Raw genomic sequence first — 27,894 nt, forward strand, 5'->3', positions numbered from 1 at the left:
CCCTCCTGGGGCAGGGACAGGGACAGCAGCCTCCGTCCGGTGACGTGACCCACGGGAAGGCCGCAGGGTCTCCAGGGAAGGCGCCTCCTGGCCTCCCTGAGGGCCCAGCTGGCTGGTGTGGTTACACTGTGCCTTCGGGATGACCAGGGTTGGGGGTATGAGGGCGTCCTGCAGAGCCTCCTCTGGGGGTCTGACGAGAGGAGTTCACGACCCCCCCCCCACTGCCTGTCTCAGCCCTGAAGCAGTTGCCTAATTATGCATGTAATTAGCTGCTCGGCACTCTCAAAATTAGCAAGTGGCTAATTGTGCCTGTAATTATCAGCTGCACCCGTAATTAACCGTGTGAGTGACTTTTTGTTACGCACGTTATTGTGGATGCAAATGTGCTCCTAATAGAAGGCTGGGGTCATCCGTGGGGAGAGGCAGTTGGAAGACCCAGCTTCACCAGGGCCTGGGGTGCAGGGAGCACCCGACTCGTGGGTGCCGACCGTGGGCCTGACCGGGCCACGTCGCCGCTGGGCCAGACGGCAGCCGTGGACTTCCAAGGACTTTGAACCGTTCGCACCCGCGGCATGCGGGTCTTCGCCGCTCGGTTCCCTGCGCCTCCCACACACCAGAGGCTGCCCTGCTAGGGCTCATGGCTGTGCTCCCAGAGCCCAGAATGGCATCTGGGACAAAGCAGGGGCTCCAGAGAGGCCGGGAGGACCGACAGGCCCCACTCTCGACATCACGCCCCCCGGACACCCACCTGCCGTCCGTGAGCCCCAGGGGCTTCGTGGGTGCACGGAGACACACAAGCCAGGGCAAGGCTGACTATTTAAAAGGGGGACTTTATTGACTCCCGGGGAGCAGTGCGCCAGGGCCCAGCTCCGCGCCGGCACACGACAACTCGGCAAAGCTGCTACTCACTTCGGAACCAAGACCGCCTGGCACGAAAAACACACGGAGGAAACATCGACGCGCTTCCCTTTTTTTTCCTTTTTTTTTTTTTTTTTGGTACAAAATGATACAAACGACGATACAAAATAGTTGTGCTGTTGACGGTTACAAAAAAAGTCGGGACGTTTGCCTAACTGCACAATGCTCAGAGTTGCAGCCTGAATGCGTCATACTCCAGGACCTTTCCCCAAAACAACCACAGTCATGCGGGGGCTGCTACACAGTTTGTCCATTTTCAAAAAGAAACATGCAAAAAAAAAAAAATCAGAATGGAAAAAGGGGAGGAAAGGAAACGAAACGCGCTCCAATTATACACAGAGGCGGCCCCCCGGGGGACGCGTCGCCCGAGCAGGGCCTGTCTTTTGTGCCCCACGCTGTGCGAGCGACTTTGCAGGATGCTCTGTGCCCGGGAGGCCGTGTTTGGGGTTTTTTGGTGCTATTTGTAGCCTCGACAACAGTTGAGACTCCGCTCCCCAAACCTTCTGCCTTGGAGAGAACAGAGCCGCCCTCTCAAAGGACCAGGTGTGTGGGCCGGTGCTCACCCCAGGGAAACCGAGGCATGTCGAGGACCCGACGTGTGGCCGTTACCCTGACCCTTCTGTGGTGGGGGGACCCAGCCCTCGGATGTGCTGAGACACGGGAAAGACAAGGAGCAGGGTGTGAGGCCCAGACCGACACGGGGGTCCTCGGCTGGGGACCACGAGGCCGCGTCCATGCTGCCCCGCCCCATGGCGTGGGGTTTCTCCTGTTCACAGAACGAAACTCCCTACAGAAACTAAGCTGTGCCCCAGCACTTTGCCGGCGAGGTCCCTGCTCATGGGGACGTGTGTCTACAAGCTACGTGAGAGAGGCGTCTGACACCGCCTGTGCATCTAGCTAACGCTAACTTCACCTCAGAACGGGGCTCCGAGGTGGGTGTGGGTGGGCATGGGAGCCCCATCCTTCTCTGGCCCCCAGGGACTGCTGGGGCGAACGAGAGGGGCAGCTGTCTAGCTGTCTGGAAGCAGGGACGGGCACAAGAAGTTCCCCATCAGTGTCCCCCCAGCCTCAGTCTGCATGATTTAGGCAAAATGCACCAGGGGCCTGGTGGTGGTGTGGGGCAGGGGTGCAGGGTGAAGAGCCAGAGGGCGGCAGGGGAGACGGGCACTTGCATGGGGTTCTGCAGGATGGGTCCTAGGCCGGGCCTGGCGCCTCTGTCCCCTCAGGCCCATGCCCTGGGGACCCGGGGGGCCTCAAGAATTCAGAGTCCACAGCTGCCCCCACTCCCAGCCCGTGGTCACGCTTGGAAGTTCAACAGGAAGGTGGGCTTTCCAAACACAAAACAGGACTCCAGCTCACGCCCCACCAGCCCTGACCCTCCCAGCAGTCCCTGGGATGGCCTGGCCCCCAGATGCGGGGACGGCTCTCCTTGCCTGGCCCTGAGCCACCTGCACAGCGTGACTTTGGACAGGGGTCCCAGCCCCTTCCCCTCGGCGGGCCGCCCATCCCCTGACGCGCAGATGGTTGTCTACAAGGAGGGGCATCCAGCTTGTGATGTGGTGACGTCTTTCGTCCCTCTGGCCCGGCAGTCGGGGTGGGGTCAGGGACAGAGCCCGCTACAGGCCCACCCTCAGGCCACAGGCCCGGCTCAGCATTGGAAGAACCGTAGAGTCAGTGAGGAGTTTGGTCTGGGGAGGAGCCCTGACACCCAGTGGGGACACTGGGTAGTATAGTAGCCAGGCCTACTATACACACACACCTACCCTCCTGTACGCCTCTCGGGCCAAAGCTGTTTGGAAAACAGGGTGGCCCTAGCCACGGGGACAGGCCCTAGGGTGAGGATTGCATCAAAGACCCCCAGGCCGAGAGCACAAAGAGCCAGCCGAGCCCGGCCCTTCCCCCCTCTCCAGGCTCTCGGGGCTTTTCCTGACGCAGGGCTCTGGGATGGGGCTCCAAGCCACTTCCCTAAGGTCACTCCAATGCCAAGTCCTGCCCAGGGCCAGAACACCCCTCCTCCCCCTTCTTGGGGAGCATGTGATCAGACCAGAGTGGTCCCACACAGCAGGGTCTCCCCGGCGGGTCCCTGGGACACAGTGAGTGCTGTTCACGGTCCTGGGAACAGACTGGAGTCTGGCTTGCGCGTGAGACCCCCGTGCGAAGGGCAGCTCCTTTCTGAGGGTCCGAGCAGCTGCTCAGTGCTGACCTGGGTCGCGAGAAGAGGAGAGACAGTTGTTTCAGGTGGGTGCAGTCTGGACGCATCCGAGGGACAGACGGCACAGCAGCGACAGGCGGTTCGGCCACCCGGAGCGGATCTTGGCTGTACATGTCTGTTCACGAGCATCACAGACGTCTGTCCAGGGAGCAGGGCCCGGGAGAGAGGCTGCCAGTGGCCGGAGATGGCGGTGCGCGTTCCCAGCTCTCCCCGCCGTCCGCACAGCCCTCAGGGCCGCTGGGCCTTTGATGGGGGCCTCCAGGAGTCTGACCTTGACGAGTTGGGGGGCTCACATCAGGGTGTTTGAGGATGCTGGCTGGTTTGGGCTGTGGCTTCTTGGGACGCCGTACTCTTCTGGACCAAAGGCAACGGACCAGTGTGGCATCTGGGGTGACATTTGTCTCCAGGGGAGGCCTAATGGTTGACCAGGGGGGCCCGGGGGATGGCCAAGGGCAGAGACGGGGAGCATGAGGAAAGACCCTGGGCACCGCCCCTCCCGCCCCAGCTACCTGCACGTCAGGAGTCGGGGGGCAGCCAAAAACTCGGTGAAAGCCACGTGCGCACTGTGCTGCCCTTGGTAGACCGACTGGGCTCGCCCCCCGGGGAGCCTCCTGCAGCTGGGCCTCTGGCCTCCCTCCAGCCTCGGGGCCGCAGGCCCAGGAGACCCTGACTGTGTACAGCGAGCTCGAGGACTCAGAAGGCCTACTGAGATTTGGACCCCGTTTTCTTTGTAAATTTAGTTAAGCAAATCACCCACTTTTTTTCTTAATAAAAGTCAAAAAAAAAAAGCACATTCTCCCCGATTCCTTAATTGGTGTCTTCAGAGCTGGGACTAGCTGGGGCTGGGGGTGCTCCGGACTGGGGTTGGGGGACGTACGTGGTCTGTCTGCTTGCTTTTCGTCACTCCTGAGTTTGAGGGAATCTGATACATGTACCAAAAGGCACTTTCATTTTTTTTTTTTTTTTTTTTAAAAACAGTGCTTCTGTTCTAGGAAATTCAAGTTAAGACAGAGTGCCTCTCGCTGTCCTTCGGTGCCAGTCAGCTACTGTGGTGGGTGGCGCGCCGTGGGGCGAGAAGTGTTCATGCCAGACAGCTCACTGTTGGGGGGGCTGGGGCGGGGAGGGACCCCCTAACACACCACTAAATGACACGTCCGCGGGGAGTCGGGAAGCCCGGCACCTCCCGCGGGCTGCTCTGCGGGCGTCAGTCGTCCTCGCCCCCTCCGTACATATCCGCCAGCTTCTTGAACCTGGGCCCCCACTCATTCAGGTAATCGTAGTCTTGGTCCCCAGAGCTGGACGAGTTCAGGGAGCTGACCGAGCCCGCCGTAGAGCCGCTCCCTTCGTAGTCGAAGACCAGCAGGGAGTCGTAGGGGGGTGCTGTGGGGTCATTGTCTGCCGCTCGGAGTCCCTGGGGTCACAGAGACACAGCGTTAGGGTGGAGAACGTGCTTTCTTGGCCCGGGGCATGACGGAATGCGGCTTGGAGGGGTGGGTGCCCAGGAGCGGAGTTGGGGAAGTAGGCCAGGAAGGTGACATTATTGGGCCCTGCATGCAGTAGGTGGTCAGTAAGCGCTCCCATGTTTAACTGAGGGGCCTCTCCGAGAGCCAAGGAGGGATGGGGTTTATGGAAAGGGCCGCCTATGGAACGCAGCTAACACAGATGCTGGCGTCGCCAGGCCAGTGCCGTGAGGCCTGAGGGCTGAGGGGGGGCGGGTCTAGGTGCAGCCCCTCCTAAGGGGGGCAGAGCCCCTGTCGGGGCAGCACAGAATATGAGCCTGAGGTGGGCAGAAGCCAGAACTCTCCAGCGCTCACCATCCCCATGAACAAAACCGGGGGGCGCGGCAGGTGTTGCTGGAGGCTCCTCTCGCCCCCACCTGCGGTGTGGCCCGGCCCTCCCTCCCTCCCTCCGCGCCCCTGCCCGCTCTGCCCCAGGAGGGTCCCCACGACCGTGGTGGTGCGCGCGCCCTGCCCCCGCGCCTGGGGAGCGCGCGTTCCTGCCGCTCTGGGCGGTCCCCGAGCGGTGGAGCGGTGCGAGCGGGGGCCGGGGTGCCCGCGGCAGTCCCTGGCAGCAGGACGCGCGTCGCCGCCCAACCCCGCCCTGGGAAGGGGCGCCCTCGCCGCCCGCGGTGGGCACGGCTGGTCGTTTCCGTGCTTGCTTTTCTCGAAGCCGAATTGAAAACCGGCCTTCGATTCGCGACCGAGTAGGCGTGCGTCCGGGCTTCTTCGGTCCGGCCCGGGGGAAGCGCCGTGTCAGCCGGTTCAGCTCCTGCGCGCTCGTGGGGCTTTGACCTGCGGCCGCCGGACCCCGGGGCTCCACCCTGCTCGCGTCAGTCCCCCACAAGTTAGCTTCGCACGTAGTGGGGGCGCGCCCCGACCCTCTTCAAGACGCGCTCAGCGCTAGAGAGCAGGCGGTAGGGACCCGGTCTCGGGGGTGTGGCCGCACCGCCTAGGGCCCCCAGCCCAGGCCTGGAGGGGCCTCCTCGACGGCCGCCCCAGCGCGGTGTGGCCAGGGGACCTCACTCTCTGCGGGGGGGGGGCCCTGCGCAACACCCCCGCCCCCGCGCCAGAGCACCCACCTCGTTGATGAAGTCCCCGATGTCCCCCGGGTGGGGCACCACGGGCCTGACGGGGTACTGGGGCTCGGCGCCCACGGGCCGCTCATCCACGCGCCGCACGCCGGGCGCCTTGCTCAGCACGTGCTCCATGGCCTCCGGCTGCTGCAGTTGGCTGAGGTCATAGTCCTGGGGGGCGGCCGGGCGAGGAGGGGAGCAGGGGTGTCCTGTTGTGATCGGGTGCCCAGCATGCCCGGCGTCCTGGCCCGTCACCTGGTCTGCCCTGCCCTGATTCGTCCCCGTCAGCCCGGCCGCGAGGCTCGTGTGGGGTCTGTGCCCCGCCGCCCTCGCCGGTCTGATGCGTCCCGGCGCGCCCCAGCTCCCACGGTGCGTGTGTTCCTGGGAGCGCCCGCTCCTCTGTCTTCAGGGGGCACAGAGCCTTAGCGGGGGCAGGAGCTGCCCCGCGTCCCCTGATGGCCTGCGCGGACCTGGCGTCCAGCCAGGCAGCCCCCTGGATTCACCCTCCCGGCGCCCCATGCGTGGCCGCCGGGTCACCCAACAGCTCCCGCTGGGGCTGGGGTCTGGGGCTGGCGGGAGAGAGCGGGCGGGAGAGAGGTCGCCCCTGGGCCAGCGCCGCGGAAGCAGGTGCAGGGGGCCTCACCTGGTCCTCCTCACCGCCCCCTTCCTCGTCGTACTTGAGGATGTTGTCGCGGACGTCGTCCTCGGGGTCGATGAGCAGCTGCTTGGTGTGGCGTTCCTTCTCCCTGCGCTTCATCCACACCACAAACAGCAGGACCAGGACTGTGGGGGCAGGGCCACGCGGTGAGCAGGGTGCGCACGCGCTGGGGGGCGGGGGTGCATACCCGCGGCTGGGCCGTACTCACTGAGCAGGATGACGATGCAGATGAGGATGGCCACGATGGCGCTGGTGCCCAGACCGGCCGCGGCCACTGCGCCTATGGTGGTGCAGTCCCCGTTCTCGTCGCACGGGCACACCTTGACCTTGATGATGGACGTGTTGGACAGCGGGGGGTTTCCGGAGTCGGTGACGATGATGGGGACATCGTACACGCCAGCCTCCAGGTACAGGACGCGCAAGCTGAGCTGGGCATAGTCACCTGGCCCAGAGTGAAAGGACAGGCTTTGTTCAGTCTACAACTAGCACTCTGTTACAGCAAGACTTCCGAAGGGAGAGACAGAGTCTGATAGCATGACAATCTCTACCTGTTTGGTTCACACACACACACGTGCACACATGCACACTCACGTTAGAGCACTCCACAAAGTGAAAGGACATTGGCAATTCAAGGAAAGAGCAATTGCAACTTGTTGGATGAAGAAATCATTTCCGTCATATATAAAGAGTTCTACCAAATCAATTAGAAAAAAAGCCTTCCCAAAGAAAAATAGGCAAGGTGCTCTCTTGTATTCCCCAGCCTCCTGGGACCCCATGAGGGGAAAGGGCCCCGTCTCCACAGCTCACTCTTCCATGGGCCCCCTTGAGGTGCGGCACCCCAGACGTGTCCAGTTCTCCTGGAGCGTGAGGCAGGCTCACCGTTTAAGCGGGTGATGGTCCAGTTCTTCCGCACGGTGGCCGGGACAAAGGGCAGCTCGAAGACATAGGGGCCGATGTTGGGGTCAACGTCAGCATCGGCCGCTGTGATGTTGATGGCGTTCAGGCTGGGCTTCTCGCAGATCTGTGCCTCCTTGGGCAGCAGCTCCGGGGCATTGTCGTTGATGTCGATGAGATAGATCTGGAGGGTCCCGGTGCCGCTGGCCGGGGGGATCCCTGTGGGATAGACACAGGGTGACCCTAAAGAAGTGGCTCCCCCACGACCTCAGGCACATGATGATGAACACTGGGTGAAGACCCAGCCCCAGTGCCCTGCCGAGGGACAGCCCCCAGCCCCACCAAGCAGGATACCCGCAGCTAGATGCCCTCAATCAGGGCACCGTCAGGGGGAGTGCAGGAGCCCAGTGGCCTGCACCCCGTTACGCTGTCCTCTGTGCTTTCTGCTGCTTTGGCCCTCGGTTCACTTAAAATCACTCTCTAATCCAGCAGCTCCCCTCCAGCCAGGGCCGGTGTACCTCCTGGCCAGCCTTTAGGACCGGGCTTTAGCAGACCCCGTAGGTCGGGGAAGGCAGGAGGGAGGCTGGCGGGTGGTTACCAGGCCCTGGCTTCCACGTGCTCTGGAATGAACCTCTGTGCGAGGCGTGTTCTTGCTCCTGGAGCCTGAGGCGCACCGCTGTCCTAGAACCCGCCACAGCGGACCGCCCGACGTCTGCCTCAGGACTGTTCCTTCTGGTCCCATGGTCAACGCTTCACGGCCAGGAGCACAGCTACAAGCCCAGCCCCCTCCCTCCCATGCCCTGTTTTGTTTTCTTCCGGAACGTGCTCCCTAAAATTATCTGGCTGACTTGCTTCTCATTCATCTCACTGGGGCAAGAGACTGCCGAGTTGTCCCTCAGTATCCATTTCCCCTTTTGTCCTTAATCGAAGAAGCAGAGCCCCAGATTTTATCTGGGATCATGACGGCCCAGCTGTTAGACTACGTTTCTCAACACGCCTCGCGGTGCAGCTTCATGGCTAAGTTCTGGCCTTTGTGAGCTGGGGATGGATGTTCTTAGAAGGGCAGGAACATGTCCCTGCCTTCCTTGCTCTTCTTCCTATTGGCCAGAACGTGGTCATGATGACTGGAGCAACAGCAGCTATTTTGGGCCATGCCATAACTCGTGGCCAGAGTGAGCCTGGTTTCTCAAACCTGACCCTAGCCCCCCAGGGCTGCCTGTCTCCAGTCTCCTTTTATGTGGAAGAAAATAAGCTGCAATTGTGTTGAAATTTCTATCACTGTTACACGGCTGAACCTAGTTTTAGCTGACACACAGACCCTGGGGACGTCAGCCTTGCAAGAGAGGGACTTTTGTCCGGTCTGTCTGCTGATGGGTGGTGCCCGGCACAGAGCAGGAGCTCGGCAGTAGTGAGAGCAGGGGCAGTGTGCTGCCTTGGGTCAGGCCCCACTCCCCATCCTTTTGAGGACACTCGATCACTTAATTCTCACAGCTCCAGGGGAGGGGGTAGAGTTGTCCCTACTCAAAAGAGGAGGAAACTGAGGCACGGAAGAGTCAGATCTCTTCCCACCACTAAGTGGTGCTAGGACTTATCCCTGGTTCTAGAATCTTCTCCCTCACTCCCTCACTCCCTCTCCCCTCCTGTGCAGAGTTGGCTGGGTATTTGGGGCTATGGGCCTCACCAGCTTCTGGGTGCCCTGGGTCCAGGGAGGGGTGGCCTCAGGGCCTGGAGTCCTAGCACCCACTTGTGGAGATGCTGTCCACATCCCTTGGAAGGTCCAATGCTCATGACTCTTCTTCCTGCTCCATGTGGGTCCCACTACTGCCACCTCTGCCCAGACCTCCTCACCCCTGCTTGGTTCACTGTCACCCCTGCAGCCCCAGGCTCCTCATTCTGGCTCGGGGGCCTCACCGTCACCCTCTCCAAGCTCCCAGGGCTTGTGCTGTTGGTGTGTGGCTTCTCACGGTGCCTGCCCAGTCTCTGGGGCCCCTCATATCCCCTCCTACCCCCAGCTCTGACAGAGGGCTGCAGGGGTCATGGGTGGTCAGAGCCACAGGGGGCGGCATCCCAGGGGCTGCTTAGGGGAAGCCCCCACCCCCAGTGCGTGGTCAGCGTGATGGGGCTGCTCGGGCAACACGTGGATGTGGTCGGCTGCCTTCCGTTCACCAGGTGGGGAGCTGAGAAGTGGCTCGGGTCTCGTTCAGCCAAGACAGGGCTGGACAGATGTCATGCCGCCTCTGCCACCCTGGCTCCCTGGCGCCCACGGGGAGCACCATGCATGAGCGAAGGGGCGCTGCTTGGCACTGGACAGCGGCTGTGCTCGGATGCCTGCGGAGAGGGGGCTGCGGGGGGCGCTGAGGGACGACGGGGCAGGGCTCTGCGTGGGGCACCTGTGTGGCGCCCGCCTCCCCGCTCCCCTCCTCCGGCTTCTCCGGCTGGGGGCGGGCCTCGCTCGGTCTCCCGGCCGTGGAGCCCAGGCTCGGGCACGCCCCCAGCCGCAGCCCCCCGGACCCGGGCGCACCGTTGTCGGCTGCCAGGAAGGTGGCCTCGTACACGTTGTTTTTGATGTACAGGGACTCGCGGTCAAGGACGGCGGCTGTGGTGATCTGACCGTTGGTGGTGTTAATGTGCAGCCAGTTCGCTGGGTCCGACAGCTTGGAGTATCTGAGGAGGGAGGAGGTGAGGCGGTGAGGGGGACAGTGGCCCTGAGCCCCTAGCCCCACCCGCTGTGGGGCGCCCGCCTGGACGTGGGGAGGTTTCCCTGCCCACCCGATCCTTACAAGGACCCCAGGAGGCAGACGCCCTCCTCGCCCCCTCTCTGCAGATGGGGAGGCTGAGGGACGGAAGGGGTAGGTGGCCTGCAGCGTCACAGCTGGTGACCAGCCGGGTCAGAACCAGCCTGACTCGACAGAGGCTGCAGGTGCTGGAAGGTCTTCCGCCTTCTTGGGCGGTGACCACGCGATGCTCACGGCTGGCTGAGCACCTGTGGCATCGCCTTGACTGCCTGGATCCCGCGGGATGGGGGTTCCGGCCGTCCCCAGGACTGGGGCTCCTGGGGCTCCCTGCCTGGAGGGACAACACAGGTCTGGCACTTCCTGGGGTGCAGGTGTCACCGGGCAGGATGGGACTCCTCTGCGTGGGAGCCCAAGGGTGGGAGGGAGCCCCTTCCTGCAGCCCAAGGCTGGACCCACCGCACAGCCTGCTGCATGAACCGGTCAGGGTCCACCGCCGAAAACGTGGTCAGCACAGTGCCGGTGGGCACGCCTTCCTCCAGGCGGATCAGCTTGTGGTTCGAGGGGAAGTAGGGCGCCTCATTGATGTCCATGACGGAGATGGTCACCCCTGCCGTGGACTGGAAGGACATCTGGATCCCGCTGGCCAGGGGCGCCTGGTTGGACACCATCACAGTCAGCATGAATGCTCTGTTCAGCTCGTAGTCCACTGCCTGGAATGAGAGAGGCCCGCAGGGGTGAGTGGGCACAGGTGCCGGCGGGGTGGGCTCGGAGGGGGAAGCCGTGCGTGGGTCACCGGGTCTTCGCCTCCTCCTCCCGCCCGGCTTTGGGCCCATGATGCTGGTCCCAAGGGAAGCTGTCTCCAGCCTCCCTTGTCTCTGGCTTCCCATGGGGCTTGCCAATGGGAGGAGAGTTTGGGGTAAAGGACCCTACTGTGCCTTCCCATTGTGTCCTGGTAGGGCCACAGCTGGGCTCCTGGGGCTCTAGCCCCCAGGGGGTGGCACCCTTCCCCAGTGCCAGCTCTCAGCAGGTGCCGCTCCCTCCAGGCTGGTGAGGTCAAGGCCCCATGGCTATTCGTCTAGGAGCCCCTTGCTGGGTGCAGCGGGCAGTCTCTTCTGTTGTTCTAACCCCCCCAGTTTTTGGTAGTTTGGCACAGCAGCCCCGGGGCTCTCCCTCACCAGCTCTGTGGGTTCTCCTCCCTCTGCACGTGGCTCCTGCAGGAACATGATTCCCGGTTACACCCTTCTGGGGCTCCAGGACCGTGACGGACAAATGCTAGAAGGGGTCTGCGGTCTACCTTAACTCCCAGGAAAAGAACGGCTTTAGGTGACCAGGGCACAGTGCTTAGATGGTAGGTCCTGATGCGATTTATTTTAAGGACAAGACTCAATGCAAAGGAATCTTCGGCTCACTTGGCCTTCTCCCTGCGGGTGGTGATTTGGGGTTTGTTACTTTTTAAAGCTTTTTATGGATAACGTAGGGTAAAGTAAATAAACACGTGTAATGATGTGGTTAGGAAGGGAGATTTTCAGTGTAAGAAACACAAGTATGAAGTCATCAGAGGGAAGTACAAACCCTCCAGAGTTAAATCTGAAGTAAATGACCCTCTGAATTGGTAGAAGGGATGGGGACGGTCAGGACGGGCGCGCGCTGGGCAGTGCGGCTTCCCGGCGCTGCCCCCGAGAAGATGGGGCCCAACAGCAGCGAGCACCTCTGGGGCCTGGATGCTGGTTTCTAAGGACCCGTCCTCACTGGAGAGACAGCCTGCAAAGACATCTAGGTCCAAAGGTCTGGACTCTGTGACTGTGTCGCCCTCCGCGGCACAGGGACTTTGTGGACTGATGAAGCTAGGGCTCTTGCAGGGGGAGCCGGCCCGGGGTCGCCCCGGTGGCCCGACGTAGCATCCGAGGGTGTTTATAAGGGGGGCTGGGGTCCTTCGGCAAGGCAGCAGGCAGCGTGGGGACTGAGGCAAAGACGGCTCTGGCTCTGAGGGCGGAGGACCGGCCACGGAGTGGGACGTGGTTCGCCAACCTGGAAAAAGCCAGCAATGGAAACACTAGAGCCCTGGGGGGCGGGGCACAGCCTTGCGGGCTCTCTGGTTTCAGCGCGTTGAAACGACGGATTTCGGACTCCGACTTCCAGAAGTGTGAGAGGGTCATGTATTGTGTGAAGACACCCAGCTTGACGCGAATGGTTACAGCAGTCGCCGTAAGCAGAGAGTGACCGCGGACAGCTGCTGGTCTGAATGGACGATTAAAGGCAGCAAAAGAAGCTTCTGCCTTTCTCTCGGACTCTGTATTAGTTTCCTGTTCTGATTTTGTGGCTTAGAGGGACACAAATGTGTCATCTTGCAGTTCTAGAGGTCAGAGGTAAAAAATCACCATCCCGGGGCTGTCGGGTGTGGGTAGGGCTCGGTCCTCCTGGAGGCTCTGGGAGGCCACCATGCTCTTGGGCCCGCCTCCCCCTGCAGAGCGGCGGCCTGGCCCCTCGGAGGCCCTCTGTGACCTGTGTTTCTTCCCGACGGCTCCCAGGACCCTGACCTCCTGCCTCCGTCTCCCAGACACGCTGTGAGCCCAGGGCCCTCCTGGATATCCCGGGGTGACCGCCTGTCTCAGAATGCTTACTTGACTCACATTTGCTAAGCGTGCGCCACACAATTCCAGCCAAGGAAGGACAGAATTTTAAAATCACCATTCTGTACTCGCTAATGAAGACATTTACGTGCACAAGGGTCACCAGTAGACGACAAAACTGGATGGAGACTGACGGCAGAGGGCATATTTGCAGGTACGGAGCATCGTACGCGGACCGCCGGCTGATCATAAGGGGGAAGAGTCAGTGATGGGAATGATGGGAACTGGCTGTCACCACCTGAACCCACTGGTCCTGGATGACCAGAGTGGGACAGCCGGGCACCACGGGCCTCCTGATGCGACCCAGCCCCAGCCACAAGGCCCGTCCTCAAGGTCTAATCCCAGGTTCCAGGAACTGTGGGAGAGCGAGGAACAAGATTTACCAGGCGGAAGGCATTGGACAGTCCGGCACATGGGGCCTCCCACAGGCCAGCTGACCTGTGTCTGTGACAGGTCAACACTGGGCAGAATGTTCTAGATTATGAGAGAGTCAAGAGGTGTTGCAACCAACTGCATGATCCCTATTTGGATCCAGACCTGAAGAACCACGGCAAAGAGACACTTTGAGGAAAGTTAAAGGACACGGAACAGACTCGCATCCGAGGATACGAAGGGTGGACGGCTGCTTTCGTCAGGGATGTGACAGCTGGGACAGCACGCGTGTACGGAGGCCAAAGGTATTACTGAGGGGGACGCATCCGACGTACATAGAGATGCGCGGTCATGAGGTCCAGGAGTTGAAAACCTCTTTCAGCAAGAAATGGAGATGAGATGGGCCGGAACAAGCTCACAGCTCAGACTGCGGATGGGACCACACCCCCCCCCCGCCCACCATCTGCTGGGCACCCGGAGGTGCTCATGACGCACACAACAGCACGTTTCTGCTTGGAGAGGAGCTGATCTGCGGGGTTGGGAGCCCGTGCCTGCAGCTGGCGGCGCCTCTCCCCACCAACCTGAACCCCAGCCTCCTCGGGGTCCCCCAGCTGCTCAGCGTTTGGCTTGGGTGAGCGTTAAAGATCTTACAGCCGGTGATCCAACCCTTTGCCTTCTCAGCGCGGCTACAGACGAGGCATTAAGTACGAGAAGAAGGGCTTTACGACGGCAGGGGATGCGCCCGGGGGTTCACGGAAGCCCGATGCCGGCCCGACAGGAGGGTCTGGAGACCGACGCCCTCTGGAGATCGGGGTTCCGGGCTGACCTCCTTGTCCGCCCGAGCAGGAGTGGTTCCTGAAGGCCCCCTGGAGTCCTGCCGTGAAAGGCCACGTCCTTCTGTGGCACACGCTTGTTGTGGCTGATGTCTTCCCCTGCCCTGACAGCCCCTTGAGGAGGGGGCTGCCTGCCCCTTATATCAGTGCGGTGCCGCTAGGGGTCAGCCTGGGGGAGGACACCCCCCTCGGCCACCCCCGTTGCTCATCCCCTAGCCCGAGGCCTGGAGTTGCTCAGTGCGTGTGCGGGAGGGCCTTGTGCCCACAGATGCTGCCCAGGCCGCACCCTCAGGGGCCCAAGCGGGCAGCCCGTCTGAGGAGGCACCCCGTGTAGGGTGACTTGGCAGCCCGTGCCTGAAGGACACCGCCCGGGGCTTCAGGCCGCGCACCGGGGGCCCCTCCCGCAGGTGTGGGCGTGGTCCCACCATCCTGGGCACAGATGCCTGCACATCAGCCCCTGTGCCCATGCTGTGTCCAGGTCCCCACAAAACCAAACAGCTGCCAATGCCCCCAGCCCCTCCCCCCGGACCCTCAGAGAGTCGTCTGGCGACGGGGCTCCTCCATCTCAGTGGACAGTTCCATAAAATCGTGGTGGTTTTTCTGTCCGAACAAAGCACCCAAGGGAAGTAATCGTTCTCCCTATTTATCGGTTCATGTCCCCGGGGGACACGAAATAATGTTGCGTGTCATGCATTAAGATCGTGTCACCGTCTGAGTGAGAACGCCTTCCAGAAAGACTATTATGGCCAATAAACGTCCACAGGAGGGTGAAATAAAACATATTTGTAATGGAGAAATCGATACATCATTTGGCCCACCAGTTTCAGTTAGAACGGCCGGATATGCTGCCCGGTCTCCGCCGGCCCCTCCCCAGACGCGGCAAGGACCCTCCGCTAAAAGGCAAGGGGCTGGTCTGCGGCCTCCGGAGAGGCTGCCCAGTGGGGGCAGGCCGTGCGGGGCAGGGCTGGGGCGGTGGCGGGATGGACTGATGAGCTCCCTCGCACCGCTGCCTTGGGGCTGTTACAGCAGGACTGCAGGGGCGGGGCTGGAGGGGGCTGCCTCTGGCCCGCCTGTTCCCTGGGGCTCCTGCCAGCGCCCCCCCCCGCCCCCGCCCCTCGGCCCTGGGGCCGGAGCTTGCCCTCTGCTGCCAAAGAGGCTGCTTGCTTCGAGGCTGTGTTCCAGGTGTGCGGCGGGAGAAAGGGCCTGGGGTTGGTCTGAGCCTGGAAGAGGTGGTGGCGTTGTGGCTGGAGGCGGGGGAGGCTGGGGAGGTGGCAGAGGGGCTCCAAGGAGGCTGGGCACGGGGCCCACGCCCACTGGGGCCGGCGGTCTGACAGCAGAGTGGCCGTGTCCCAGCTTGGCTAGAGCCCGAGACGGGGCGGGCCAGCATGGGGGGCAGGACGGAGCTGGGGGGCACGGGGGGCAGGGCAGGGGTCAGGAAGACCCGCCTGAGCTGACCGGGCACTGCCTTTGACAGACGATGCAGCCAGGATCTGTGAGGTAGCCGAGGGCCTGGCTGACCACACACACGTCACCTAGTGTCTTGTCCGCACCCAGAGCAGCGGAGGCCGTGGTCCAGGAGTCCCTCCACCTGGGGGCAGGGGGCTGGGAGCAGCAGCAGGTTGTGTGATGACGGGAAGGCTGGGGCGGCGACGGGCCTGGTGGTAGAGCGTGAACACGGCAGGTGGCCCGACTCCTCTGAAGGTCCCGGGGACCCTGGCGGGACTGAAGGGACCTTCCTCGCACCCCGGGGAGCCCGCGGGAGCACGGCCGTCCCGTATCCACGGTGACGATGTTCACAGTGAGCGCAGGAGCTGCCTCTGTCAGCTCTGCTGTCGCCATGGGCCGGGTGCTGTACCCGATCTCTAGCCAGGGCCCGCTGTAACGTTAGCGACAGCCCCGGGCCTAGGCCCCGCGTCTGGGCATAGAGAGGGCGACGGGCCCATGCCGGGGGTAAGCGAGTGAAGAGCCAGCCCGGGAACCCAAGAACATATGCCCCCCGCCCCAGCCGGCAGCAGACTCCCCCAACCGCCTCGCACCTCCCATGCCCCCTCCTGGCCCCCCCTGCAAGGTAATGTCTGAGAACACCGTGTCTCCACCGGAGGGAGCGGAAATAACCCGAAATGCTGTCTAAGACGAAGCATCTTGCCTTAAACAGACTTTAAGTGCGGAGTTCAGAGGAAAGCCCCGTGTGGAATAACAAGCAGAAAGGGGAACACAGCCGTGTGGCCCAGCTGGTGAGTGCGGCCGGGACACGGGGTCCAGTCTCCGTGCGACAGCAGGGCCGCGCATGCTCTCAGTGCTCAGGGTTCCAACGCCTGTAGGGTGGGATTCATCTGTGACATGTGACGAGCGCATGTCTCCACCGCCACGCTGGAGAGGTGGGAGTCCCCCAGCCCCCCTCCCTGCCCCTCATCATCACACCCCCATTCCCAGCACATTTCTCAAGATTCGTCCATAGTCGCGACACCGAGTGCTGGATAAAGGCCGTAAGGGGAAGGAGAGGTAGGGCCTCGGCTGCTTAGGAAAGCACGGGGGGGGGGGTACAAGCTTCAGAGAGACACGACCTGCAGCGCACTGCGAAGACGCGCTCCTTCCTGGCTTCGCTGGGCTCATCTCAGGAATGCAAGGGTGGTCTGACGTTACACGGGCTCTCGACGGAGCTCACGCGTTAGTGGACTGAGGCGGAGATACGACCCTCCGGGAGGGCACAGGAAAGTGATCTTTTGGGGGAGGGGGCAGGTCAGGCTGCAGAGTCCCTGGGGGTCGCGTGACCAGGCCTCGTGAAGCCTGCCTCTGGCACGAGCAGGCGGGCGCAGTCCTTTGCGCCCCGATGTCAGGGGTGGCTCGCACCGAACGCTTATCGCTTCTGCGCATTCTGTCCCGGGCGGTGGCAGGGGACAGAACCCACGACGGCCGGCAGGAAGACTACCCACCTTTACCACGGTGACCATGCCCTCGTTGGTGACGGGGTCCGTGCGGACGCTGAAGTGTCCGGAGGGGTCCCCGCTGATGATGCGGTAGAAGGCGTTCCAGTTGGGCGAGTGCGGCTGATCTCGGTCCATCACGGTGAGGTTTGCGACCACCACCTCCACCTGGTTTTCCGGGACCTCCCCTGCGTACTGCAGAACATAAGGAAAGACAGTGTTCTCAACCCTTGCGGGAGCCGGGGGACATCAGGAGGGACTTTCTACCAGCCCCTGTGGGATGCCCTCAGTCTCCAGCTGCTTCTGTACATGGGGACTCCCACGACCCTTCCGCGGGCGTGGTGGTATCCCCAGAGGGCTCCGGTTCCTCCAGCTGTGCCCACCACCCACCTCCAGACCGAGCCTCCACACACACACACACACACATGCCCACTGGCCTCCCCCAAACCCCCCAGATTGTTCCCTCGTGCCCTGGAGGCCTGTGCAACAGTGGTGGCGCAGGAGAGACTCAACGTTTGCAGGACGGGAGCTGGAGAGCACTGGGAGCCTTCCCCGGGATGGTCCTGGCCAGGGTCCTGCCATCCCGGCGGTCCCACCATTGGCTCGGGGCTTGGGGTCCGCAGCCACAGATGTGCGATACCAAACACGGAGCCCTTTCTCCTGCTGAACGCCCCCACCCTGGTCAGTGGTTGTGGTTCACGTGGCTGAGTTGGTTGTGTGCAGGGAAAGATGCTGTGTGTGTGTGTGTATGAGTCGGGGTGCTGGTAGCAACCTGGGCACCCCCTTCCGAGTGAGAATCACTGCTGAGGGCCGGCTCCACCGACGTGGGGCCTGTGCAGCCGTGGCCCTGTGGAAGGCCCTGAGTTTGGCTGAACGCTCTGCTCTCAGTGTCTTGAAACTCCTAATAATTTGTACAGTAGGGGCCCGGTTCCTTATGCGCACCGAGTCCTGCAGCTTGTGTGGTGGGCCTGAAACTGTGCAGCGTGGCTTTGAGCCACAAGACCCAGAGGCAGAGTCTGGACGGAGATCTCGGGTGTCTGACTGTGGTTACGGTGGCGCAGCTGACAGCGGCCACCACGTGCGGGTGCCTAGACAGGTGCTGCCCGGGCATTACCTCTCCCACTCCCCGCGGTAGCCCCGCAAGAGAGCTTAAGAGACCTTGGGGCCCACAACGGGGCGCCCAGTGTCAGCTCTAAGGATCCGGCCCCCAGTCACAGCGGAGGGGTCACAGGATGGGGAGGAAGGCGTCCACACGGGCTTGGTCGATATCCCGGGCAGGCTCCGAGCCTTGTCCTCCCGCCTCCCCCGCCCCCGCTGCACCTGCCGCGGCACAAAGCCTCCTGGTCACAACCAGGACAGCCGCCCTACCTCGTGCCCATGTGGGGGTTGTGGCCCAAATACCCTGCGCACGCCCTAGGACAAACATGGGGCCACTTCAGCCAGAGACGGTCCTCCTGTGCACTCAGGGCACCCGGCCCGGGCCTTGCCTGCTCCAGAACCAGCTCCCGCCCCTGAGCGAGGGTCACGTGGGGCAGCTGGCCATGTGGCCTCCACCACCGAGGGGCTCCTGAGGCCGCAGCCACGATCCGGGGTCCCTCACACACATCCAGCCCTGACCGCAGCCCAAGGGCCAGACCCCTACACACATCCGCCCAGAGTCCTTGCGTGTGCCTTACGGGGCCCTGCGTGCGGCCCTGGCTGGCTGGGCTGGCTCACAGGGGACCCGCTCCTTGCGGGCGAGACGGGGCCAGGCAGCGGGACCTCTCTCCATGTGGCGTCTAGGCTTCCTGCTCTCTCCGTCGGGAGCTCGGCACCTCCCAGAGAGACTGGGCCTCGATGGTTGTGATGGTTTTCTGTCCTGAACGCTTACGAATTCAAGCCTCAGCTGGTCATTGGGGAGGGGTTCTGGGGCGCAGTGCATGGAAAACTGGGCCGCCGTGGCTTGAACGCAGGGGCCTGACTTCCAGGGGCGGGAGCCGGAAGGCCGAGGGTGGCGTCAGTGGCTGCGTGTCGGAGACATTGACGCTGGTGGCTCTGTCCTTCTCTGGCTTCCACAAGGTCAGAGCACAGCAGCTCAGCCTGCCCTGTCTGTGCTGGGTGGTGCTGAAGGACGGCCACCCGGCATGTGTGTCCAAGGGATGTGCCGGGCAGACGGTCCTTGGACGGATGGGGATGCCCAGGCGCAGCGGCTTCTGTTCCCGGAGGCACTTGCTGGTGAGAAGGAGGGGAGGTGGGTGCAGACTCACCCAAAGCACCGGTGTGGGCTTGTTGCCCCCCACTGTGAGTGAGGTACGGGGGGCCTGGTCCCCAGGCTTGTGGCAGATGTGTACGGAAGACGCAGACGGAGGCGAGCGGATGAGGGAGTCGACGCGCAGAGCAGCGACGGTCAGAGCGAGGGAGGAGCCGCGAGCCCCCCACGAGGCCGGCTGCCTCCAGGGCCAGAGCACAGGACTGGACCCCCGGCCTCCGCGCTCCACAGGGAACCGCACAGCGCGCCGCGCAGGCGCAGGCAATGGCCCCCATCTGTCTCCTGGCACGGGCAAGCCTTCCAACCCCGATACCATCACCCTGTCAGCAGGAAAAACTGAATTTATCCCAAGTGGGATCTCGTCCAGTGGGCCCAGTGCTCGTGGGACGGCGGCCCTCCGACTCGGTCCCACTCAGCAGCACGAGACCCCGTCGCGGGATCGGGATCGGGAGCACCAGCGCTCGCCATCCTCCCGCGCTCACGGCCTGCCCGTCCCGCTCCCGTTTCTCCGGTGGCCCAGGTGCCCCGCTGTCCTCCCACGCCTGACCCGCCGGCGGGAGCAGCAGGCTGGCCGCTGGGATCCACCCCAGCCAGGCTTCCGGGAGGCGCCCAGGGAGTGTGAGGGAGGGTTGGGGGCCGGGGGACAGGAGGGGGTCATCCCAGGGCGGCTCGGGACCACTTCGGGCTGTGGGTGTGTGTGTGTGTGGGGGGGTGACCTGGTCCCTGGGAGCTCTCGGGAGGAACACAGGTGTGGAGTGATGCCCTCCAGGGGTCCTCGGGGACGTGGGAGCCGGGCAGAGGAAGAGGTGGACAGGACCTTGGGAGTGGGGCGCTTTGCAGACCTCCAGAGCCGTTCCCCGGATGGCCCGGAGGAGGCAGACGGTGCTTGCGACGCGGGCCCTCTGCGTTTGTGGGAGCGAGGGGGGCAGGGTGACTGCAGGGGCCAGCAGGGCCACGAGGTCGGAGCCCCCTGGGACACGTCTGCTCACGGTGGCGGCAGGCCCGGGTCACTGGAGCCGTGTTAGAGACCTGCCTCCTGCTGGTAGACCCTGCCTTCCCTTCTTCCTTCCCTGCTGGGCCCCGGGCCCTTCCCTCTGCGGGGGATGTCACCATGTCCCCAGAGCAGGAGGCCGTCTCCACTGGGGCTGAGAATCATTGGTTTTATCGTCCACAGAACGGGCACCCCATCTCTCCGAGGGCTCGGGGATGGAGGAGACCACACACAAAGCTCCTGGCACACGTCGGGCCTTCTGTACGCGGGTGTGCGGGACCTGGCCAGGCTCTGGGCCCCAGGGCCCAGCTTCCTTGTTGCAGAGGGAGGGATGACCAGGCTCACCAAATTTGGGCCTGGGGCCACAGCACCCGACGCTCCTGAGGGGCTTGGTGGGAATAGAGAGCTAGCGTTGGGGCTGGCAAACCCTGGGGCCAAGTTCAGGGCACCGCCTACTTTGTTAATAAAGTTTTATCGGCACACGGCCATGCCCCTTCGTTTACATAGTGTCTGTAACAGAGTTGAGTAATGGTGACAGAGCCTGTATGGCCCCAGACTCAAAAATAATGACTCTATGTCCTTGACAGAAAAGACTGTGGATCCCTGCTCTAGACCCCTCATCACCCCCCACTGCAGTAATTCAGAAGTGGGCATGTGGCTGACACCGACCAATCGGGGTGTAGTTCAGGTGGCCCCCATCTCTGGCCTGGGTGCTGTGCCCACACCTGCCTGAAGGTGTTGGGTGGGGTTGCCATCTACAGCCTGAGAATGCTGCTGGCTCAGAGGAAGCATGGCTCAGCGGAGGCTCCTGGTGGCTGTGGGAGCCTGGATCCAGCTGTACCTGATGCCAGTGTTCCAGCTGAAGGCGTTTCCAGCTTCTGAGACATGAGGTGTCTCCTTTCTGTTTAAGTTGCCGCGGCCAGTGTGGGGGACAGCTGTGAGGCTGCCTGGCTCTCTATCCCCTTTGGAATCCCCATCTTTATTTCCAGGACTTGCTTTCTCAGCCTCCTCTCCAGCCATGAGCTGGTCAGGTGACCTAGGACCTGCTAGTTAGAGCCGCCTGCCTGACTGGTTCACAAGTGAGGCAGAGGCTTCTTGCTTTGGCGTCTGCACGTGGCCGTGCCCCGCCCAACGTGGGGCGCAGGCGCTCTGGTCCTTACACCTGGTGCCGGCGACGGGAGGGGTTGCTCCTGGTGGAGGCTCCATGCTGACACCCCTGGCCCTCAGGTTTCGTGACCGCGTGCATCCTCCGGGCACTTCTCTCTTGGATCAGACGACCGGGTGGGTCCTGGTGTGGTCACCGGAGAGCTGAGTCTCGGGTGCGCCTCCGAGGGGTAGCACGCCGGGCCTGGGCTCCACGCTGGCCTGCTCTGGAATGGGGGGGCATCCTTCCCCGGACTTCATGGTACTGGGGAGACTTGTGTGTCCCAGAGTCCGATTCCTCGCACACTCTGGTGAAGTTTATTCCAAGAGTCTATTTTAATTCGTGTGAGTTTAATAAAGGTTCACAAAGAAGGGCCTTAAGCTGATACATCTGGCTTAGGATTTTCTTATTAACTTTCCCCTGGCCGTAATGAGTTTTTAATTTAATTTTTTCAGATTTTCAGGCACAGGGAAAGCCTCTCCCATGCCTCACAGGAGGCGAAGACAGATATTTGGGAAAGAAGGAATTTTAAGATCATTGGAACAGAGTGTCTCGCCCAGATGGTAATCCCGAATTCAAATGTAGCCCAGCTCGAGGGACAGGGAGGATTTTGTCTAGCACAAATCCAGCTCGGAGGCCAGAATCCGCAGGGCTCCCAGGGGAAGGTCGCATTAGCATAGAGGAGGATTAGGGTGAGAACAGTGAAGCCCAGTCAGCATCCAGAGAGGACCAGGAATGACAACCTGTCCACACGCAGGACCCACGAGTCCTCCAGGCGCCCACACCGCGTGGGGCACACCGGGACCCGAGGCCGCGCTTCTGTTTCTGTTCCGAGAGAACAGGAACTTGGGCTGGAGGACCTGACCCTCCCCTAGCCGCCCCTTGTTGAGCGGGACACCACTCTCGCCTCTGGCCTGTGGCCCCTGCGGTGCTGTGGGCATCTTCCTGGGAGGAGGGCGCCCTCCCCGACCTGGAGCTCAGGGACCCATCCCTGTTACTAGCAGAGCCTTGAGAGCTGGCGGGGGAGCCCGCCTGGCCAGGACGCAGCTGTGCCTCCGTGGGCCTCGGAGCAGGGTGGGGGGTTGCGGGGGCTGGGTGGGCGCCGGGGGAGGGGTCCCAGGGGTGTCTCTACCAGGAGACACCCCAGCACTATGCCTTCAATCATCCGTGGCTTCTGTTGGAAAATGTATGGATGTGCCTCTGTACATTGCGATGGTTTTATCATTTTTTTTTTTTGAGATTTACTTTTCTGTCCCCAAAACTAATGACGGTGTCTTTCGGGTTCTGAGTCCAGGATCAGAATCCGATGGGGGGATCAGCGGCTCCTAACCAGAAGCTACCACAGGCTTCCTTGACCCTGCGTGTGACGGGGGAGGGCCTGAGGTCTGGGGCCAGGAGCCCATTCCCTGGCCAGCCCCTCTGGGCCTCCTCCCAACCCAGGGAGCTGGCACGTGTCAGGGAATATAACACGTGGGAAAGTGCTCCTTCCGAGGACAGCTCATGGGAAAGGACCCAGCAATTGGTTAACACTGTATCTCGGATTCTCCGCTCCCCGCGGAGAGTTCACAGAAGGCGTCTGCTGACCACAGACCGGGCCACAGGTTCGAGCCCCTTGCTCCTGCCCGGGGAGGAACCACGCTAAGAGCCGAGCACCGGGCACTCTCGCTGTCTTGATCAAGTCTCCTCGTGCTCCAGCGACGTGCTCCCGACCCACGTGCGGGTGCGCACCCCCCAGGCAGGCGCTGGTGCTCCCCCGTCTCGCAGGTGACGACGCAGAGACACAGAGGCTGGGGATCCAGGGGGTCAAGGAAAGTGTCATCTTTGGGAAGTGGACACCGGCCGGGCAGGAAGGGCTGGAAGTGGGATGTGATGTCAGGTGGGGCCGGGCGCTCCGGCCTCTGGCCTCCCCGGTGCTCGGAGAAGCTGTCCCGCTGGGTTATCTATGGCAGAGGTCCGCACCGAGTGCCCGAGCACAATTAAGGGCCATGAGTGCATTCCAGCTTTGAGATGCCGGATTCTTATTCTCAGGAACTCAGGCTGGGTTGGAATTTCTCTCCTTTCCTGGGTCTGTGGACGAGTCCAAAAGCTAAGGGTACTGGGGATTCCCAGGGTTAGGGCCACAGAGGGCCCGCTTTGGGGCAGCAGGGGCCCAGGCAGCCAGGGTAGGAGCCGCCTCCGGCCAGCCTAGCCAGTCCCTGGGAAGGGTCCAAGGCTAGCCCGGGGTCTAACCGTTCTGCTCAGGTCCCGGTGGTGGAGGGCTGGCTGCTGTCCGTGGCACTTACAGAGCAGAGGACAGTGTCGTTCAAGGCATAAACTCTTCACGGACATCAGCGGATGCTCCTGACCTCACCTCGGGACCGTATGTCACTTCAGGGCAGGGTGGGGACAAACATTCAGAGAGGTCCAGCTATCAGCCCACGGTCACACAGCTAGGAGGGGCCGAAGCGGGGCTAACGAGGCACTTCCTGACTCCAGGAGACCCTCCTGAGGGCGTTTGAAGGGCTGGGCTGGTGGAAGGGGCCCAGGACACTGGGTGTCCAGGACTCTCCCCCAGGGCTCCAGACAAGGCCAACAGAAGGCTCCTGGGGCCGAGTGCAGGTTGTGTCCTGGGGCCTTAGCCCCTAGCCCGGCAGAGCCCGGCACTCACCCCCGAGGGAGTGCGGAGTGGGCCGGCTGCAAGGCCCGGAGGCCCCGTGGCAGGCTGCCCTGTACCCCGCGCGCAGTGCAGGCAAAGGGAAATAACTTTGAATTAACATCTAAGACTGGGAACTGGACCCTGCGAATCCCCTTCTTCTCTGCCCCTTCTGCTGATCGTTCTTGGTGAAGACTGATAAAAACTGCTGGGCCGTGTGCAGGCTGTGGCCAGCCCTCGGCCTCCCCACCCGCCCCGGCCAGTGCCAAGCAGACAGTGTCCCGTCCGCAGAGGCGTGTGCGCCTCAGGAGACGCGCTCCATTCCCACCCTCGTGGGGACGCCCCGCGCAGGGGGGCAGAAGCGCGCGCTCGCACCGCCCTCCCGGCCTTCCCTCCGCTGCGGGCCCTCCCAGGACGGGTGTTTCCGGGGGGCCCGCAGGTGTTTTCACTGTGGCTGCCGTGCGGAAGGGAAGACGGCGCTCAGACTCGGAGGACCGGCTGTCACAGCCGGACCGGGGCCGGGACAGTGGGGAGAAGGCCTGCCCTCCAGGAGCAGGTGTGGGGCAGCCCGGGGCCCGGCTGGAGCTGCAGAAGACGCTCCACCCCAGAAGGGGATGGGACACTCGCTCGGGGTCTGGGAGGAGAGCCGTATGGCACAAAGGGGGTGCCCCGAGGAAGCAGGCGCCCTGGGTTTGACCGTCTCTCTGTGTGGCCTCGGGCCCCTGGAACTAGCCTTCTGGGCCTCAGTTGTCTCTGGTGGCTGTGGCTCTGACAGCCTCCACGGCCACGTCAGGGGAAACCTCTCAGGAAATACACAGAAGCGTCTGGACGTGACGGCCACAGCGCACTCGACTCTCCGTCGCGGTCGTGCGGCATTCTGCGGTCGCAGCGGCAGAGGGGGCGGGCGCCCAGGACACCGGCCCCGTGCCAGCGCGGGGCTGTCCTTCTCACTCCTGCCCAGCAGCTCTCCCGTGAGCCTGCGTTATTCCCCAGCAAGCGCGGTGGATGTGGGAAGTCTCCCAGACGACAGCAGGGGTTGGGTGCGAGCGCCCGGTGGAGGCGGGATGGGGTGGGAGGGGACGCCTTCTCCACAGTCGGTCACTTCATACCTTTTGAATTCTGTACCGGTGTGTGAGTCACCTAACCGAGGACTCCCAGTGATCTTTAAAAAGGAGAAAATGAGTAAGGGAAGTCGGTGGTGCCGTGGGTTTGCTCACGGACGGCCCGGAGGTCTGCGCTCAGCAGACTCACACGGGTGGGCTCCAGAGACGCTCCGTTGGGCGGAAGAAGCCGGACTCCACAGAGTCACGTGCTCTGCGTGACGCCATCCGTGTGACGGAGTGAGATTGGGGTGTTGGCGAAGGTCGCCTTGGCCATGGACGCCGTCGGGGGGCTGCTCGGGGGACCGGCACGAGGTTGCTCCCGGCTCCTGGTGGGAATGTTTCCCGGAAGATGTGTGTGTCATAGCACATTCCCGTCACACAGGGAGCAAGACCCCATCTGACGAAGCAGGGGACCCACACGGTCTCTCCGGGACCTTGCGTCTTGGAGCGGACGGGGTGTGCCTACTTCGGGTCCTGGTAAATTAGACGCCAGCCAACCATCTTGGGGGGAAAAGGAGTCAGCCTGTGTGGGGGCAGGAGGGTGGGCAAGGGCTCCGGTCTGCCTCTCGCTGGAGCCCACTGGTTTCTGGCCCGTCACTGTAGCTGCTGGCGTCTGTGTGATTGCCTGTCCTCCCTGGTTGGTGACACCTTCTCCAGAGAGCCTAAGTGCAAGCTTGGACCAGGATCGGGAGGCAGGTGGGGGCTGTGAGCATCTGTTCCAGTCTCTGGGGTTTTAGCCAAATCCCAACTCCTGGCAATGCCTTCTTCAGCGCTCCACTGGTGTGCTTTTCTCCAAATCTGGTGGTGGCCAGAGGTGACCAGCAGGGCTGGACAGAGTCCTTTACCTCTGCGGGTCACCCCGTTGCCTCATGCCTGAAGGCACATCCTTCACTCCCACCAGGGACAGTTGGCTTGCTTTCCTCCTGCCTGGTTTCCATGGTGACAGTGGAGGTCCTGAAGTTGTTTCCCAGGGGGACTGGGGTCCTGGTGGTCAAGAAGGCTGGTGCCACTGCTCTCCGGACATCTGGAATTTGCAGGCTGGTACCAGGACAAGAGCGTGTCCTTGGGAACAGTGTCCTCTCACCTGGGCACCAGCTGTGTGCCCTTGGAGACCCCTGACTCAGCAGATGGTGAGCATCTGAGGTGCCCACCCCTGCCCCACCTGCCAGGGCCGATGCCAGAGCCCGGCTCAGGACGGACCCGTCCTGAGCCGGGCTCCAGTCCCCACTGCAAGGTTACCTGGGGGAGGTCTCCTGCATGGGTGCTCGCCTGGACTGCTGCCCCCACGCACCAGCACAGGTGTCGTGTGTCCTAACGACAGCCATGTGTTCTCGTCATCACAGAACGAACCGCAGGGTGGACGGAAGGACAGCGGGGTCTGCACGGCCAGGCGTGGGCGAGGCCCTGCTGGGAGCTTGGAGCCTAGGCATCATTAGTCTCCCAGGACTAGGGAGATGCTTCGACCATGTACAGAATGCCCAGGACACTGGCCCCGAGCCTTTCCTGCCATTGCCCACTGGCCCAGGCATGATGGAAGCAGAAGCCGTGTCCCCCCAGCCAGGTGGGCTGGGGCTGCGCCGCTCCCCCTGCATGCGATCTGCCATCTGTCCACTAGATGGCGCTGTGCACCCGCGGGTGAGGTCGCCGGCCAGGGCAGGGGTGCGGGAGGTGGGGGAGCACGGGTGTGGGTGCGGGGGATGGGATCTGGGGACTCTGACTTGGGGGCAGGAGACCTCAGGGCGCGGGGTGACGGGGAAGCAGGATGAGGGGATGCTCGGACACCGGGGGGCGGCGGGTCCCCGGGACTCTCGGCTGGGAGATGCCTTCCTGGCAGTGACCGGCTCTGGGGAGCTCTGGGGAGCAGGCGGGGTCTCCTCTGTCTCCACCGCCTCCTCCTTCCCTGCTCCTTGCTGCGGTCAGCGTGGCTTCTGGGGTCCAATCCCAGCTGCTCCCACCGAGAGGCTTGTGGGGCGGCTTTGGGCCAGTGACTTGGCCTCTCTGAGTCTCGGCATCAGCCCGACCCTCACCAGGTTGGGGGGCTAGAGCTCGGCAGGGGAGGGCTCCCTGGCATGGCTTGTGCTGTGCCTATTACTATCCCTGCTGTCACACCCTCGTCCCCTCAGCCCTCCAGCGGCGGCTCCGAGAGGCGATCCCGAGATCCTCGGGGCAGCCGTAACCTCGCAGCGTCCCTGCGACTCCGAATGCACAAGCCTGAATGTCCACCAAGGGCCCTGGGTCACTTAGGTCCAGAGCCGCCGGGTGTGGGGCTCAGCGGCGGCCCACCAGCCAGGCCTGCCGGGAAGAGCTCGCCGGTCCCTGCCCTCTCCGCCTCCGCGTGGTGGGCTGTGGAGCACAGCCCAGCTCCTCCTGCAGGGACTGGCCCGGCCCTGGCCGAGGTCCCACCCGGGCATCCACCAGCAGGTCCCACGGTGCACACAGCCACACGTGTGCTCCAAACGTGGCCGAGCCCCAACACCCCTGGTCGGCTCTGGATTCAGAGTGTCCAGCCCATGCGGTCCTGGGCACTTCTCAGGGCGTCGACGGTCGCTCCGTGTCAGGCCTCCCGGGGCCACATCACAGCACATGCCCGCCGCCCCCCCAGGAGCCCAGCTCCTTGGCAGCTCCTCTGGCCGCCCTCCTGCTGGGGACGCCTGGGGTGGCTGTACTCCGTGTCAGCCTCCTGCTGCCCAGGGCTGCGGGCGCACCGCTGTCGGTCAAGGTCCTGCCGGCAGACGTGGTGAGGAGAGCGGCGGCCCCGACGGCAGCCGGCTACCCAGGGGCGCGACTACTCACCGTGCTCGCGGTGAATTCTGGCGGGTTGTCGTTCACATCCGTCACCGTGATGATGGCCGTGGCTGTGTTCGAGAGGCCGTAGTTGAGGTTCCCCTCCATGTCCGTGGCCTGGACGATGACGGTATACTGCTGGACTTTCTGGAAGGGGCGGGAAGGGAGGGCACAGCGCATCAGTTTACAGGCTGCTGCCCCTTTTCCTCAACACACGCGTTCCCCGAGGCCCGGCCCCTGGCAG

At 63.0% G+C, this 27,894-nt stretch overlaps 1 protein-coding gene across 1 annotated transcript in view; it reads right to left on the bottom strand.

Moving 5' to 3' along the window:
- Window positions 1-4,100: 4,100 nt before the first annotated feature.
- The window catches only part of CDH4 (cadherin 4), a gene marked incomplete at its 5' end in the record, with an annotated part of 516,137 nt that continues 492,343 nt past the window's right edge, over window positions 4,101-27,894 (bottom strand). Inside the window, 9 exons of the mRNA XM_080814101.1 lie at window positions 4,101-4,541; window positions 5,709-5,873; window positions 6,346-6,485; window positions 6,569-6,802; window positions 7,240-7,473; window positions 9,776-9,918; window positions 10,446-10,699; window positions 16,758-16,943; window positions 27,660-27,797. Of these exons, the coding sequence (XP_080670227.1) occupies window positions 4,335-4,541; window positions 5,709-5,873; window positions 6,346-6,485; window positions 6,569-6,802; window positions 7,240-7,473; window positions 9,776-9,918; window positions 10,446-10,699; window positions 16,758-16,943; window positions 27,660-27,797 (1,701 nt within the window). The 3' untranslated portion in view covers window positions 4,101-4,334. The remainder of the gene's footprint in view (window positions 4,542-5,708; window positions 5,874-6,345; window positions 6,486-6,568; window positions 6,803-7,239; window positions 7,474-9,775; window positions 9,919-10,445; window positions 10,700-16,757; window positions 16,944-27,659; window positions 27,798-27,894) is intronic.

Source organism: Martes martes (genome assembly GCF_963455335.1).
Source record: "Martes martes genome assembly, chromosome: 9".
Classification (NCBI taxonomy): domain Eukaryota; kingdom Metazoa; phylum Chordata; class Mammalia; order Carnivora; family Mustelidae; genus Martes; species Martes martes.